Raw genomic sequence first — 18,041 nt, 5'->3', positions numbered from 1 at the left:
CGAGCCAGGGAGACTGGTGGGATGTGGAGAGAGAGAGGCGCGACAGGAAGCGTCAACATCCTCGGTTGTCTGCAATTCAGCGTCCACGAGCGGAACCGCTCCATGTACACGTGAATTACTTGAGAGACTAAGATTTTTAGAGGAAGCTTTCGAGAGAGGGGCGGGGGGAAACAGGGGGCATAGAATGGACCACCTCTCTATAACAGTGGCACCTGATGTCAGAAGAAAGATTGTGGAGGGGAAATCCGTCGACCTGGCAATTCTCCTTGCCAAATCCTTTATGGACAGGCAAGAGGACAGGCAGACAGTTGCCTACGTCCTGGACGACCAGGGGCGCCTGGTCCCAAAGGAAGAAAAGAGGGGAAAAGGAGAAATGTCCCTTGAGCAGTGGACCAGCGCGTTCCACATATACATGTCAGTATATCTGTCGGCCCACCCTGAATGTTTGCAGGATATGCTGGCTTAAGCGGAACTGATCAGAGATCGGGATTTTCCGGGCAATGGCTGGTTTGCTCTATGACCAGCCGCAATTCCGCACAGTAAAGGAAGCAGACCCAACACGCCCGTGGGGAAACATCGACAACCAGCTGTGGTTGCAGCTGTTCTGCAAGCCAGCAAGTGTGGCCTCATCCGCGGTTTGGTCACCTCCAGCTCAGTCTGCCAGAGGGCCTGGGGGAACAGTGCCATTATTTCAACAGGAAAAGGGGATGCGCTCGCGACAACTGCGCATACAAACACTCCTGTTCAAGCTGTGGTAGCTCCTCGCATGGTGAAGTCAGTTGTCGCAAGAAAGGGGAGGCCACCACCACATCTGCCAGCGGAGGGCAGTCCTTTCGGCCGGGGCCCGGGTCAAGGAACATGTGAGCGTGAGGTGGTCCACACCCTTCCAGCACAGGATCTTCTGGTTACACCCGCAGCAACACCAATAAAAGCAGAAGCACTGTATCGTTGGCTGGCGGAGTACGATAATACCAAAGACGCACACCTTATGCGCTTAGGTTTTACTGAAGGTTTTAGGATTCCTTATACCGGGCCGAGAGTAGCCAGAGAGGCAGTAAATCATGGTTCCGCGCGTAAGCTTCCTCGTGTTGTTATGGACAAGCTGAAAGAAGAAGTCAAGTTAGGGAGGGTTGCAGGTCCATATGACCACAGACCTATGGATAACCTCATTTGATCGCCCGTAGGCCTTGTGGAAAAAAGCACACCAGGGGAGTATCGGTTAATTTTTGACCTGTCGCACCGTACCCGCATGGGGGATCAGTAAACAGTGGCATATCAACGAATACCGCTCAGTAGAGTAGTCACTCCCTTTGACGCAGTGACAAAAATGATGAGGCGGCTCGGTCAAGGGGCTCATTTGTTTAAAATTGATATCACGTCGGCATTTCGTCTGTTGCCGCTCCACCCTGATGATTTCTGTTTACTGGGTATGCAAGTAAATGGGCAGTTTTACATCGATAAGGCGCTCCCCTTTGGTTGTTCTGTCTCCTGCGCCTTGTTTGAGAAGTTCAGTACCTTTCTAGAGTGGTGTGGACATAAGGCTTCAGGTTCAGAAGATTTGATTCATTATTTGGATGACTTCTGTGGGGGGGGGGGGGGGGTGTCATTTGCAGAGGCGCAGCGGGGATTTTAAAAAGTCTTGCGATTATTTGAGGACTTAGGGGTTCCAGTGGCACCTGAAAAGTTGGTTGGGCCAACAACTTGCCTCAAGTATTTAGGGCTAATGGTAGACACCCAGAACATGGAGGTCAGAATCCCTCAAGACAAGTTGAACGAGCTAAAAGATATCATTGGTGAGTTCATGTACAAGCGGAAGAAAGTAAAACTAAGAGAAATGCAATCGCTGATAGGTAAACTTAACTTCGCATGCCGGGCAGTGGTGCCAGGGCGAGCTTTCTGTAGGTGCTTGATCGATGCCACAATGGGGGCACGCAAACCGTTCCATAGAATCCGAATAACAGAAGCCCTGAAGAGTGACCTAGCCGTTTGGGGGAACTTCCTTCAACAGTACAACGGGGTGTCAGTTCTGCTGAGTGAGAATTGGGTTGACAACACATCGGTGCAGTTCTACACGGACGCCGCTGGAGCGGTGGGGTTTGGAGCTTATTTCCATGGCCACTGGGTTTGTGGAGAATGGCCACCATGACTAGCTGAAAATGGGGACATCACATTTAAGGAGTTGTTCCCAATAGTGGTGGCCGTCTTGCTGTGGGGCGAGCAGTTAAAGGACAAAAAAGTGCTGTTTCACCGCGACAACCAGGCAGTGGAACATGTCCTCAATAAGCAGTCCTCACGATCCAAAGTCTCAATGGGGTTGGTGCGCATTTATGTTTTAGCCTGTCTGGATCAAAACATCCTGTTTAAGGCGAAGCATATTCCAGGGCGCAGCAACAACATAGCTGATGCATTGTCTCGTTTGCAGCTGGACAGGTTCAGATTATTGGCGCCAGAAGCAGATCTGAGAGCAACACCAGTACCCAGCTCCATCTGGCAGGTACTTCTGCAGAAATAAAAAGATTGGTCCGCAACTCCATGGCGCTGTCTACCCATACAGTTTATGAACAAGGTGTACACCGGTTCGAGGCAATTAGGGACTATCTTGGGATACCCCAGAGCTGGCCCGCAATAGAAGCACATGTATTGCATTTTGCAGCGTCTCTGTCTTTACAACACTGTGCGCCAGCAGCAGTTAGAACTTACTTAACTTACTTACAAGCTGAACGGCTGGGAGGACCCCACCGACAATTTTGTACTTAAGATATTGTTGCAGGGGCTGGCCAAGGAGGGCCAACGACAGGATAACAGGCTGCCCATCACTTTTGATAGGCTAAAGCAGTTGATCAACATCTTGCCCAGCATATGTACGAATCAGTTCCAGGTAAACTTGTTTGCAGCAGCCTTCACTCTGGCATTCTTCGCGTTCCTGAGAGTCAGCGAGATCGTCGGCCAAGGGGATTCAGGTTGTCAGACGTTAAGCTGGCACCACAGCTCAGCTGTCTGTTAGAATATTAGGCTCAAAAACAGATCAGAAAGGGGTGGGTTCAGTGATAAATTTGAGGACAGTAGGTAGTCATATCGCCAGGTGTGCCCGGTAAGGTGCATGCGAGCTTACTGAAGTGCGAGGCCAGCCGGAGCAGGTCTTCTGTTTAAGCATTTTAGTGGGGCGCCATTAAGTTGATTAACAAGGTACCAATTTCAGGCAGTTTTGAAGAAGTGTGCGGCCAGCCTAGGCTGGCAAGTAAGCCAATTTTCTTCTCATTCGTTTCGTATTGGAGCTGCTATTACAGCTGTCATAAATGGTATGCCAATGGAGGATGTAAAAACATTGGGAAGATGGAAATCACAATCACAAGCCGTACGGGTATACGTAAGGGAATAACTTAGGGGACACAGTGGCATATATATACAGTATGGGGAGTTGTCGCAGGTTTTGTAAATTGGCCAAGTTGTTAGAAGCAGTTTGCAACGACAACAAGCTTTCACCTGAAAGGGGGGGGGGGGGTTGGTTAGGCGTTTAATAGAATAACTTTTACTAATAACAACAACAACTACAACAACAAGAACAACGTTCACTTTGGTTTAACCAGCACAACTGATTCTTCTCTGATAATATGCAGATCCCCTCAATGGACATATTGGCTGTAACAGCAGACAAAAATGAGAGGCAAAACAGGTGTTCCCATCACAAACAAAATGAATGCAGTGGCTAAAAGTATACTGAACCAACACAATGTCAAGTTGTATATTCGGTCACAGTATATGTGTCAGAACACAACTTAAGCCCAAAATGTATAAACAACCTACAATCAGCGTCCTTCATCTTCTTTGTAATGCTGGCATTTGCCTGTATTTTAGAGCATGTGTCGTTAAGAAAGCAATGCCTTTCAATCGATTTGTGTTTAGCAAATATCGTTTCACCCTTGTGTCGTCTTCTTTTTCTAACCGAGAGCCCGAAGCACAGGAATCGCCTTTGGAGACAAAGCCGCTCAAACGGGATTGAGATTTTAGAGCCACATTAATAACAGCAGCCAGACCCCATCACAATCAGCTACTCCACATCTCACGGGTATGCTGTTTACCAACGTACCAAAAACGTCAAGCTACCAAAACTAGCTCACGCTTAGGGAGACAACTCCGTCAATGCAGCGCAGCTGCCTGTGATAGGGGGGACTACTGCGTCACCCTGTCCCATTATCCTTAAAGTCTTGAAATATGTGGTGCTGCGAAAAGGGATAAAATAACCAAAATGCAATTTCAAATACAGCTGCCACCCACATTGTCACAAACAATACACACATACCAGCATCACAAGCAGGCCCCAGCCATCCAGGTCTGCACGTGCAGTTTCCTGACACCTTGTCACAGACACTCTCACATCCTGCACTGCAAGTCTGTGTACACATGTGTCCATAGGTCCCAGTTTCACATTCTGTAGAAAGAAAGTCATAAGGTTATGATCTACCTTTTTTTCAAAAACATGTTGATGATGCACTGTTGTTGCTTGAGAAATACTGACGCTTTCTGTTTGTGGACTCCAAGACTAAGCCTGGCTTTTTAATTCATCTGATAATACAAACTACAGTCGAACCCACCTAAAACGAACACGCTAGTTACGAATGTTGACTTATAACGTACCGTAAAATCCCTAGCATAAGCCCACCCCCCCCCCCCCCCCTGTGCACAGATTTAGGGCAAAATTGGGGGGTGGGCGTTTGCTAGGGATAGACCCCTTTGCACAAAGTAAGTTTTGTGCTCAACCGTGTAATTGAGTGAATACAAACCCCGAAAGCATGTAAGTTAGGTCGTGTGAGTAGAAGTAGAGGAAAAAGGAGAAAAAAGGGACTTTGAGGCAAAGAAGGCCAACGAGGACAATCATGAGAGAGAGAGAGAGAGAGAGAGAGAGAGAGAGAGAGAGAGAGAGAGAGAGAGACAGACAGACAGAGAGACAGAGAGTGAGAGGGGAGATAGAGGAGAGAGAGACCGACAGACAGACAGACAGACAGACAGACAGAGAAAGACACAGTGTAAGACTGTCGCTTCGGCATTTTGCAAAAATGGCACAGAGAGATTCAAGAACAAACTTCAGGCCACCAGGAAGCTCGTCAAAGTACCGGTACGTAACTGACAGACAAAAGACGTCAGTGGAAAAGCATGACGTAATTTTAATTCACTTTGTCGGGGATGGGTGGGACTGGGAGTGAGGAGAGGGGACAAAGAATAAGAAAAAAAGGAAAGAAACACGAAAAGGTAAAAAAGGGGGAAAAGATGACTTTTAGAACAGTCTGCACAAATCCTAGTGAAAGTGAACCTATATTCTCTTTGAAAAAACCAGGGTGGGCGTTTGCTAGGTAGTTACCCCTGTGCACAACTTTTGGCCCAAAGTGGGGGGTGGGCGTTTGCTAGATGGTGGGCTTATGCTAGGGATTTTACGGTATTAGTTTTAAGTTCCCAACTGAATACCTCGTTCTTCATGCTTAAAAAAAATGCTTGAAACGAATTTTTTGTAATGAATTTATGCTTATAACGAGCATTTTTAGGATTCCTAAGCATGCATAATGTCTGTAATTTACTCACGCTTATGAAGAAATCTTTAAACTCTTCCCGAGATCGACATATCATGGGAATTTGAGAAGTTTGAATGTGTCAAAGTTGCCGGAATGCAAGTGTTCCGCCATGTTTATTTGGTGTCCAAGGGAGGTCACTTCCCTTACTTCCATAAATATACTTGTGTATGTTGACCTCATGTGTTGTTTGTTCACTTATTTGAATCAAATAAACTCTTCTCATATTTGTTGGGGTTTGTATTGTTTTTCTTGTTTGTCTTGTTTGCTAAACTCCAGCTGGAACTTCGTCATGATCATGAGCGAAACATCGCACATGGACCGGATGTGATCATATTACAAAGAGTATCTTCCCTTGCGTTTAGAATCAAAGTGATTGATAGCTCAGATACTGAACATGAATGACTGATATAATGATCAGCTTTGATCGCGACTACAGTCAGACAGATCGCCTACAACGATGGCAGAGAACAAGAAGAAACGAGCGATCTCTCTTGATACGAATTTCGGTTAAGACGAACTTATTTCCCGATCCCCAGTGATTCATCTTAAGCGAGTTCGACTGTACACTGTTTATGCCCGACAGATAATACCTCCACCATCAGGTAATGGCAGACAACAGCAACTTTAGGTTTACAACAATAAATATACAAGCAAGTCTACATGAACATAAACATGTGAGCTGTTTACGTCATGTTTTCTTTGAAGCCCCTCTCTGCCTCACAGGAGGTTTACAGAATGAGTCAAGCATTTCACGAAAAGTCATAGAAATCAGATGAAACACATTTTGTAGAGCCTTCATCACCATGTTATGACGAATACAGGTCTTTTGTGTTGCTAATTAGCACATGTAAACCATTCGCGCGCTTCAATTGTTTATTCTAGGCTACCGCAGTCGTTAGCGTATTGTGTGCAACTGCCATCTGTCAAGTCTGCTCTAGTCGTATTTCATACATTTTGCTTCGACAAAACTGCAGCAATTTTCTAAATCTTTAAAAGGAATCTGGTGTAATTGTATACATTTGGTTACGAACAACAAAACAGATGTACAGGGGAACACCACCACGTGGAGCTTTACCAGTTAGAGTAGGTAATGTCACAAAGGTTCGCAAACGCATTCCAGGTAGTAACAGCAGCCAGACCCCATCACAATCAGGTACTCCACATCTCACGGGTATGCTGTTTACCAACGTACCAAAAACGTCAAGCTACCAAAACTAGCTCACGCTTAGGGAGACAACTCCGTCAATGCAGCGCAGCTGCCTGTGATAGGGGGGACTACTGCGTCACCCTGTCTCATTATCCTTAAAGTCTTGAAATATGTGGTGCTGCGAAAAGGGATAAAATAACCAAAACGGAATTTCAAATACAGCTGCAACCCACATTGTCACAAACAATACACACATACCAGCATCACAAGCAGGCCCCAGCCATCCAGGTTTGCACGTGCAGTGTCCTGAGACTTTGTCACAGACATCCTCACATCCTGCACTGCAAGTCTGTGTACAGTTGTGTCCATAGGTCCCAGCTTCACATTCTGTACAAAGAAAGTCATAAGGTTATGTCTCGACATGTATTTCTCTCTCTCTCGACTGTATACAGAGATAAGAACAGCCTCGCTTTCACCTAGATCACACCGTATAACTGGTTGGTACGAAGAAACTACCCACGTTCCGTCCGGTTCAATCCATTTCAGCTCTCACGCGGCGGCAAAGCGAGGTGAGTTGCTCCACAAATTGCATCATAACTTTCACAAAAAGACATTTTATCGTATTATTGTTGTTTGCACTTTAGCATAAGAAGTATATGCGTACCATATTCCAGAATTATTTTATTATTTAAATGCACTTGTAAAAGGGGAGCAGAGAATATTGACACATTTCAAGCGTTCTGCGCCAAAATGTTGACTTTTCATTGTTATTATGAAATATTTAATGCAAGTAAAAGATTATAGTCAACGGGAAAGTCAAGATTAATCAATTCTTGAAACATGAGTGTACTTTTTGGTCTTTGAAAAGTTGCAATTCGATTACGGGCTCGTGGAATAAACTGCCATCTCGATTGACCAAAAGCCATGTTTGGATCACAGATCCAATTAACGTATAATGATCTCCCTTTTTTATATTTAGTCAAGTTTTGACTAAATATTTTAACATCGAGGGGGAATCGAAACGAGGGTCGTGGTGTATGTGCGTGTGTGTGTGTGTGTGTCTGTGTGTGTGTGTGTGTGTGTGTGTGTGTGTGTGTGTAGAGCGATTCAGACTAAACTACTGGACCGATCTTTATGAAATTTGACATGAGAGTTCCTGGGAATGAAATCCCCGAACGTTTTTTTCATTTTTTTGATAAATGTCTTTGATGACGTCATATCCGGCTTTTCGTGAAAGTTGAGGCGGCACTGTCACGCCCTCATTTTTCAACCAAATTGGTTGAAATTTTGGTCAAGTAATCTTCGACAAAGCCCGGACTTCGGTATTGCATTTCAGCTTGGTGGCTTAAAAATTAATTAATGACTTTGGTCATTACAAATCTGAAAATTGTAAAAAAAAATAAAAATTTATAAAACGATCCAAATTTACGTTTATCTTATTTTCCATCATTTGCTGATTCCAAAAACATATAAATATGTTATATTCGGATTAAAAAAAAGCTCTGAAAATTAAATATATAAAAATTATTATCAAAATTTTTTTTTCGAAATCAATTTAAAAACACTTTCATCTTATTCCTTGTCGGTTCCTGATTCCAAAAACATATACATATGATATGTTTGGATTAAAAACACGCTCAGAAAGTTAAAACGAAGAGAGGTACAGAAAAGCGTGCTATCCTTCTCAGCGCAAGTACTACCCCGCTCTTCTTGTCAATTTCACTGCCTTTGCCGTGCGCGGTGGACTGACGATGCTACGGTCTTGCTGCGTTGCATTGCGTTCAGTTTCATTCTGTGAGTTCGACAGCTACTTGACTAAATATTGTATTTTCGCCTTACGCGACTTGTTCAATAACATTTTGGTGGTGCACTGTTCTTGTTTGAGAAGCACTGACGCTACCGTTTGTGGACTCCAAGACTAAAAGTGGCTTTGTAATTTCGCTCAAATTATACAAACTACACGTTTTATAACCCCCACCATTAAGTATCAGCAGACAGTAGTAACTTTAGGCCTTACCGCAAAAACGTTACAAGCATTTGTACAGGAACAAGAACATGTGAGCTGTTTAAGATATGTTTTCTTTAAAAAACGAGTACACTTTGTCCACAACAAAGACCTTGTCCATGCACATATAATCTCCTATATTAAGTAATGTGTTTGTTCATCACTCACCTGTATCGCACAGTAGAGGCTGACGGCCAGGGGGACAGCTGGAGCAGTGTCCTGTCACCTTGTCACACACATCACCGTTACTGCAGTTACCACACCTCCTGTCACATCCACTGCCCCAGTAATAGTCACTGCAAACTTTAGAACCAGTAATTCTTTTTATAACATTTGTCCAGGTTACTGTCACTGTGACCACTACAGGGATATGATTGTTTGGCTATGTTTTCATGCTTAAATTCTACTGAAAACAAGTAACTTACGTCTGCGTAAATTTCTTCAGGTTTATCTGTTCGAACAAGCTATCGTGTTGGCTGGTTATTCCATATTTCCGACATTGGGGGTCATGTGAAACTCCGTCGAATAATATACTCTCATGATAGACCATATAAACCTCCAACATTATAATTCAAACAATAACATACGATTGAAATCAATCATACAAATCATGTGAAAGGCGTATAATAAATTTACGAAAATCAAAATGGTAAGTGATTGGAACGTTTAATTAACTACAAATCAAAACATTACAATCACAGATATTATAATGTGAGGTCAGCGGAAGTCAGTCAGCGGAAGTCTTACGTCGTCACCTATGTAAACATTGAATTTTTGACGCCTCTTAAAGACAACTTACAGATCGTAAAATAGTATATAATGTACCTCATTGGAGAGATTAGTTCTTCTATTTTCCGTTGATATGCCACATTACTCACTTAGATGACGAATCCGTGCCATTATTCTCTTCTGAAAAATTCTACCTAGCGGAAAATGGCTACTTTCGGTTGGTTTTTTCTTGGCGACCTCGATTTGGGTGACGTTGTAAATCGCCAGGATCATGTGGTTTAATGAACATAATGAATGCATCATGTTACAAGATTTCAGAAAATGGCTGAAGCTGACAGTAAGACTTGGTTAGATTTAAAAAAAAAAATTTTTTTTAATTTCTGCGATCTTCTCAAACTCAAGGGTCACTTTGGCGGTCAATATCGCTGGTTAGGTGAATTTGGCCATTTTTGAGCGGGTGTCAATCGATAGTTAAGCCATTTATCTCTTATTTTAACCAAAAACTTGGACAATATTTACTGTCTCCTCGTGTCTCCATGGGTATTTTTGACACAGGGGTGTTCGTGATCTGGCGCCATTGTTGAAAATCATAGAGTAGTCGCCCCTGATCACGTCTTCGTTACCGCCCCTCGTTACTTTCGATTTCTCTTGTAAGAAAAGTTAACTTAATTTTATCAACTATTATTGACAAATTTGGTGTTAAAATGTAAACATGTTCTTGCTTGTTCATGAGTGATTGTGCAATTTCTCACCTGCCGGCTGAGGGAGTGTTAGTGAGGATAATTGGCATGATAATTTTAGCTACTTGGCCAGTTGGGGAAATAGCATGTTGTTGTTTTTCAATATTTATTTTTAGTTTTAAATTTGTAAAGAGCTTATATTCAGTGATCGCGCTAGATATCTTTCAAACCGGAATGCCATCATGAGCTGACCACAATGCTCTCACGAAAATCAGTCAACCTGCCAATGCAACCAGTCTGTAACGTGTTGGTCTGGGTTCGTTTACGTAACATGCCAGATGGATGCAGATAATAGTCATTCATACAGAAGGACAGCCGACATCGTGTGTAGCAGGAAAAGGAAGGTACTTTATTTCTACGCATGTCTGCATACATAATTAACCAAGGGGAATTATTCGTCAGCATACTACCTGATAGTATAGCAGCAGTTATCTCCTCAACATCTCCCCCTTTTACAAAAGGAATTAAAGAAACCATCTTTAACTTTATGAATACCAGAACATGCAACTTCCGACATAAATTCAAAATACCGAAACGGTTAACATAATGTTCTGATTCTTTTAACTTCTGTCTGTTCGCGATAATGTTCCGATTCCACTGTTACAGATTACCGTCCGTCAAATGAACACACTGTTGCTTTTCTTTACTGGATAGCGTTCATAAACTTTAACAAAAGAAAACGAATCTGAAATATTTCTCGGTACGTTCCGATACCTCCGGAACACTGGAAATCTGGTGTACACAGAAATTACTGTTCTTCAAATCTCGCTGGCTTCTTTACAGTTCGGCCACTCCGAGTTACGTAGTCTCCGGGTGTCGGAGTACTGTCCTCGGTATCCACACTGCTATCTGGTGGAGGATCAGGGTCAACACCTGGAACGGTGTCTGGTACCGCTTCCGGTACTGGATCGGCTTCTCTGCTGGCTGGAGCTGGAGCCACCGGACGAAGATGTTTCCGGTTGCGTCTTCGGTCCCCAGTAGGTGTACGGACGATGTAGGATCTTGGTGCGCACTGCTCTCGCACCTCAGCTGGAAGTTTCCACCCCTTCTCACCGTCACACTTGACGAAGACTTGGTCGCCTGGCTGTAGAGGTGAAAGCGACTGTACCCCGTGGTGCCTGTCGAATGTCTGCTTCTGCCTGCTTTTTGCTGCTTCATCACGCTGTTGTAGTTCGTCTCGGTTGATGTTCTTCGGTTTCAAGTTCTCAGGAAGACATGGTAGGGTGTTTCGAAGTCGCCTTCCGAACGCTAGTTCTGCTGGACTTGCTCCAAGGGCAGGTATCGGTGTTGAACGATTGTCACAACCCGAGTTTTTAGAGATGCAGACGAAGCTAAAATAGAATGTTGTACATGGACGAAATGATGTAATTGTTATATTTTGGAGTGTATATAATAATTGTGCTATTTGCAACACAAAGTATTGGAGTCCAAACACTATTGTGGAATGTATGCGGGTTGGTTTGAGGTGCGTTATGCCTGTAACATCGCATATGTTGCAAGGTTGTGTCCGAATCGTGGAACGGGCTATAGTCACCCGGTAACGCGCGGTGAACAAACCAGGTCAAGCTGCAGAAAACAAAAGTTTGCTAATATGTGTTGGGCACAGTAGTGCAGTCTAAATAATGTACATTTCATCTGGTAAGGTAATATAATGTAATGCATAAATTATATTATCGTGTATCTATAGGCTATTTAGCAAGTAAAGGAATTAATATAGTTCTAGGTCAGCGGTGTACGAATACACGTTGGCACCCCGTCAACGAAATAGGCCCGGTTTTGAGTTAGTACTACCCGTGAGAGACAACGGTACGGTCGCAGACGTATTGGCGGGCGCGAGTACTCGCATCAACCGGCGGTTGTAAGTTGAGCTTGTGTTATTGACTTGGCGGGTGAACTATTGTTTTCGTATTGCTGTGGCTGGGTAGATGTCGTTGTCTAATGTTTGTTTTGTTTGTGTTTACGTTTGGTATAGTTGTAATATTGTGGGACACGGTGAATGTGAGACATGTTATATCCGTGGGAATGTGCACGGGAAAGATAAGGATGACATCGACCGGTCCATTACAACATATTCGTATAGAGTGCCTCGGGATATATATATTAACGCATGATGTCTGGAAGTGATATATAGTGAACGTACAGTGGAATAATATGTGTGTAATTATTTGCATATAATTATTAAATATCGTTCACATGGAAAAATCACATATTATCCAAGATGGCGGCCGACATCCCGACAACTTTAGTATACTTATAGTATTGATCATGTTGTGTTATATCTTCATATTATAGTGTGTAATAATATGCGGGGATGTATCATACCTGTGCAGGGATATGGGTGTTGCGACATGCAATCGTGGTCATGTAATGTAATGTAAAGTTGGATACCACAATCTAACATTTAGTGTACGTTGTCCAGTTATTTGTAACATATCACATGGCGTATATGGTCATGATAAAGACAATAAGTTTATAGGTTGAAGCGAACTATAAATATTATTGTAAAGCCCCGTTTTATAGCTAATGCATTAAATAATTATCCTTTTCCATATATGGTTGCCTGGTGTAATATTCGATCTTGATGTCCATCGGTATTATGCGCTAAAAGGTTGCATTACCGATGAGCACTAACACAACCATCGATACACGCCAGGTAGCTAGGGATGGTGTTGTTCAGTATTAACTTGCTGTTTTATTATATGCAGTTGGCCGGAGAGAACGGAGGAGGGACGTATGATTACGTGAAGGCGTTCAGACTGGACAGTGGGAACGCTATCGGAAGGTGACTGCGGTTCACAGTGACGCATGAAGTGCGACATGGGTCACTCCGACAAGAAGGTTCCACACAGAGTGTACGCGGGACCACCAGAAGACGGCAAGAGGAAGGGGTTTGGTCAGCTCTACATGCCTAGGAATCTGGGGAACAGCTCTGAAGGATGGAGCTGGGTACGACGAGCTTAGGCAGTCGGGGACCTTTCTAGTGGGTCAGAATCAGAAAGCTGCGGCATTCTGAGGAGGGAAGGACAAAGGCGCCTGTATAGGGCAGTGTGTATCCCTGAAAAGCTAAGTACCCTGTCGCTGTTAAAGTATGTGTCTGTGTTCGTGTGATTGGGTGATGCAACATTATTGAGCGCCGGATACGAACAGACTATAGAACCAGGGGGGGTGTTTAGGAGGGAAGGACAAAGGCGCCTGTATAGGGCAGTGTGTATCCCTGAAAAGCTAAGTACCCTGTCGCTGTTAAAGTATGTGTCTGTGTTCGTGTGAGTGGGTGGTGCAACATTATTGAGCGCCGGATACTAACAGGCTATAGAACCAGGGGGGGTGCTTAGGACTGGATTCCAGGATAATTTCATGTGAATTCATGTGTTGTCAATGTTTGTAGTATTTGTATGGTGTACGCGTTAAATGTGTGGATGTTATGTGCATAAATTTGTGTTTATTATATAAAGCTTATAAGTTACATGTGGTTCCTTTAGTTTTTATACATAGTGACGTCTATCTCCACTTGTAATCTTTCTTGGGTGTGTGGTGAATGAATGAGTTGGGTGTTTGCGTGTGCTCCCAAGATTGCTCAATCTTGAGGGGATAAGCCGTCACGTGTCAACGATACACCAACAGCCCCAAGAAAATGTCTTCCTGGCAGAGAATCCTTTTCGCGATTTTCACCGCGCTTTCCGCCTCGCCGTTTGCCTGAGGGTAGTGAGGGCTAGACGTTACGTGCTTGAAACACCAATCTCTCGAAAATGCTTGAAACTCGGCCGACGTAAATTGTGTACCATTGTCTGATACAAGAGTGTCTGGAATCCCATGACGAGCGAAAATGTTCTTGAGATTCAGAATCACTGTTCTGGACGTTGTATCTGGTAGGTAAGTTACATCCAGGTATCTGGAATAATAGTCCATCACGACTAGGTAGTTCTGTCCATTCAGTTCCATCAAGTCAGTTCCCACTTTCTGGAATGGTCTCTCTGGCAGAGCTGATGGAATCAATGGTTCTGAACGCTGAGTGGGTAGGCGCTCGGTGCAGAAGTTGCACTTGGCTACCCGATCCTGGATGTCCTTGCTAATGCGAGGCCACCACACACATTGGTTGGCTCGCTCCCTACACTTGTTCACACCTTGATGCCCATCATGGATGTGTTCCAGTATATCTTTCCTCATGCTGAAAAGAATCACGATTCTGTCGCCCTTGATGAGTAGGCCGTTGTTTACAGTAAGTTCTCCTCTCACTGCAAACAAATCTCTGGCTGCTAGCTTCACATCTTCTTTGTACCGCGGCCACCCAGTCTCGGTGTACTCGAGCGCTGTTTTCAGGTTGACGTCTTTGAGAGTGTCTGCCCGAATCTGCTCAAGCCTGCGGTCTGACATTGGCCACGAGGATGCGACTGTGTCGACGTAAGCTTCTACGTCGTTCTGTAGTTCTTCTTGTCGAAGAGAAGTTTTGCCTCCCGTCAAGGGACTACGTGAAAGTGTGTCCGCCACGAACATCTCTTTTCCGGGGTTGTATCTGGCTTCGGGTTTGAATCGCATCAAACGCATGAGCATGCGTTGGCAACGCAGTGGCGTATCCGTTAAGTCCTTTGTGTTTATCAAGGGTATGAGGGGTTTGTGATCTGTGCACAATACAAACGTTTCGAGGCCAACCAGGTATCTCTCGAATTTCTCACACGCCCACACTGTCGCGAGACACTCTTTCTCTATCTGAGCGTAGCGTTCTTCAGCTTCTGTGAGAGTTCTGGAACAGAAAGCCACAGGACGAAGTCCCTCTTCGTGTTCCTGCAACAACACTGCGCCCAGTCCGTAACTGCTTGCGTCAGCGCTCACCGTCGTTGGTTTAGCTGGATCAAAGAACGCCAAGGTAGGTGCTGTAGTCAGTAAGCGCTTCACTTTGGCGAACGCTTCTGCCTGTTCTGGTCCCCACGACCACACACTTTCTTTCGTCAGTAGCTGATTCAATGGTCTCAGGACTGAAGACAGGTTTGGGAGATAGCGACCAAGATAGTTCACCATACCCAGGTACCGCTTGAGTTCAGTCACGTTCGTTGGTTCCACCATGTTGCTGATAGCCTCAACTTTCGACGTGTCAGGTCGAATGCCGTCTTTACTGATGATGTGTCCAAGGAAGTTTATCTCAGACTTGTTGTACTCACACTTTTCGTCGTTCAGCCGTAGACCCACTTCTTGCAGTCTGGCATGTACTTGATGAAGAAGACGAGCATGTTCTTCTTTGTCTCGTGAGTGGCAAAGGATGTCGTCGTAGTAGCATACAACGCCTGGAATGTTCACCAGAATCTCTGTCATAATTCTCTGGAAGATTTCTGGTGCTGAGCTGATCCCAAAGGGTAGGTGCGTGAAGAAATAACGCCCGAAAGGAGTTATGAAAGTAGTGAGTTTGGCAGTTTCTCTGTCCAAGGGTATCTGCCAAAATCCCGATGCAGCGTCGAGCTTCGAGAACACTGATGATCCACGTAGCTGGTGTATGACGTCGTCTACTGTCGGCATCATGTAGCGTTCACGCTCGACAGCCTGGTTCAACTTCTTCAGATCAACACAGATTCTAATCTTGCCGTTCGGTTTCACCACCGGTACGATAGGCGCTACCCATTCTGTAGGCTCTGTGATCTCCTCGATGACGTTTCCTTCTTTCATTCTCTTCAATTCCTCCTTCACTTTGTCCATGAGAGGAATAGGAATGCGTCGTGCCACCGGAACGGAGTAAGGAACTGCTCCTTCTCTCAGCTTTATCTTGACTGGTGTACATTTCACTTCACCGAAGTTCACACTGTTCAGTCTTTTCACTAAACCCATGGAGTTTGCCGTCTTTCTGCTCAGAAGGTTGTCTGTTTCATTGTCGATGACGTACACTTTGACAGGCAGGTCTGTCACTGTCGACTGGAAACTTCCCATGACGTTCAGTTTACCACCTGGACTTATCAGTCTTACAGTCTCACATGGCTGTAGTTTCGGCTTTCCCAAAAAGCTCCAGGTTCGCTTGCTCACGATGTTCACATCTGCACCGGTGTCTATTTTGAAGTTCACCTTTCTGTGTGTCACGTTTCAGTATATCACTTAAGGTGATTATGAACCGGTTAATTACTACTAATTAACTAACCACACCACGATCCACTCTCGCAGTCATACAATTAAATAGAGTCAACAAAAGTATAAGTTTCAGACGCCTGTTTATGTATAAACTCGCCACCTCCCTCGAGCCTTCACTCAAAATATGTTCCTTTTACGTTCTCAACACGTAAAAAACCCGTGATCACTGACAAAATGCCAGTAGTATATAGAAAATTATAGTAACACGCTGATCCCGTGTAAATACAGTCAAATGAGAATGTTCTGTTCAAAAGCTCTAGTTCATGCAGGGGTCACCACCCCACGTTGTCACTACTCCAATGAAATCATAGATACGAAAAGACAACGGTGGTCAACGGGGTGCGTACGACATGGTGCACTTAGCTTTATCTCTGCTGCTGCCGCTTAGCCGGTATGCTGGTTAGTCGGTTCGCTGGTTAGCCGGTCCGCTGGTTAGCCGGTCCGCTGGTTAGCCGGTTCGCTGGTTAGCCGGTCCGCTGGTTAGCCGGTCTCCTGGTTAGCCGGTCTCCTGGTTAGCGTAGCTTCAACAGGTCCCGCCAAAGTCAGCCGTGCAGATGTTACAGGAACGTAACGAAACGAAACGAAACGAAGGCTGCAAACAGAAAGCATCGGTGCACTAAACATGTCAGCTACCCCTCACCCACCACCTTTAAACATGTCATCTTTAAATATCTCATCGAGCACGTGGGCCTGCACAAAACGGACTTTTTACAACAACAAAACAGTCATTTTCCGTCCTTCTCTCCCTATCTGCAAAAACCATATACAGATTAGTATTTTAGCGTCACAGAGAGTAAATTATGCGCTAACCTGGAAAGAACAACAGAGAGTATTTCATTCCACAACACAGACTCATCAACAGCGTTAAATAATGATTTATTACCTCAAAAGCCTATGATTGTACTCTCAATGGAAGCAAAGTCCGCCTCCTCCCTGGAACAGCCTCTGTTCGTCAACAGTGACCAAAAACCTCCAGAACCCCTTGTCGAATCCTTATGCAAAAGCCATCGCCGACGAAGGAAAGTTGACGACTTGTCCTCAGCAAAGTACTGGCAGTGAGACAGGAAAAACTAGTGGAAGCTCCCCTAGAGTGCCGAATACAATATTCGGTGAAAAACCATCATACTCTAGAAACTGTGTATTAGATCCTTCCCCTTCTGCCGCTGGGTGTCAAGTGCGCCGCCCTTGTGTCTCAGTCAGACAACCTAGCCAATAACACGTGACTGACCTTGTCACAAAACCAGTCCAGCTATACACAATTCTGCCTCCCAAGCAGAAAAAAGACACGAGAAACTCAATCCGTGAAAATCCCGTGCGCGCTGTCAGCGAAAAACCGTCAGCCCTATGACAGCAAAAAAAAACCCCACTGTGAAACTCGTGCGCTACAAAACATCCGTGCTCGTTGAGCACTGTCAGCAAACTCTGCTGTAGCCCAATATCACGTACAGGCGCTTTCTATCATAATCGACCAAGAACAGGCACTCCACTGAGTGACACTTTCTTGGTCTCTGTCACCCGATCGTGACACACCTCCCCTCTTCAAGACGAAACCTCGGTTTCGCTCACAGTCATGTTCTCCTCTACAGCCCGAGAGAGAAAGTCAGCTCCAACATTGTTGGCGCCCGGAATGACGCGTACCGTGAATTGGTACGGTTGGAGAATCAACGCCCAGCGCATAAGTCTGGCGTTTGCCAACCTTGCAACCTGAAGATATTGCAGAGGTTGATGGTCCGTCTCCAGACAGAAAGGTC

The 18,041-nt window shown here is 44.7% G+C and overlaps 1 protein-coding gene across 1 annotated transcript in view; it reads right to left on the bottom strand.

Moving 5' to 3' along the window:
* LOC138956068 (receptor-type tyrosine-protein phosphatase epsilon-like) overlaps positions 1–7,214 on the bottom strand; it is a gene marked incomplete at its 3' end in the record, with an annotated part of 29,394 nt that extends 22,180 nt beyond the window's left edge. The window contains 2 exon segments of the mRNA XM_070327532.1: positions 4,301–4,429; positions 6,970–7,214. Of these exon segments, the coding sequence (XP_070183633.1) occupies positions 4,301–4,403 (103 nt within the window).
* Positions 7,215–18,041: the final 10,827 nt, after the last annotated feature.

The sequence above is a fragment of the Littorina saxatilis genome, unplaced genomic scaffold (assembly GCF_037325665.1).
Source record: "Littorina saxatilis isolate snail1 unplaced genomic scaffold, US_GU_Lsax_2.0 scaffold_643, whole genome shotgun sequence".
Lineage (NCBI taxonomy): Eukaryota > Metazoa > Mollusca > Gastropoda > Littorinimorpha > Littorinidae > Littorina > Littorina saxatilis.
The sequence above is the reverse complement of the archived record's forward strand: the minus strand, read 5'-3'. Positions and strand labels throughout refer to the sequence as shown.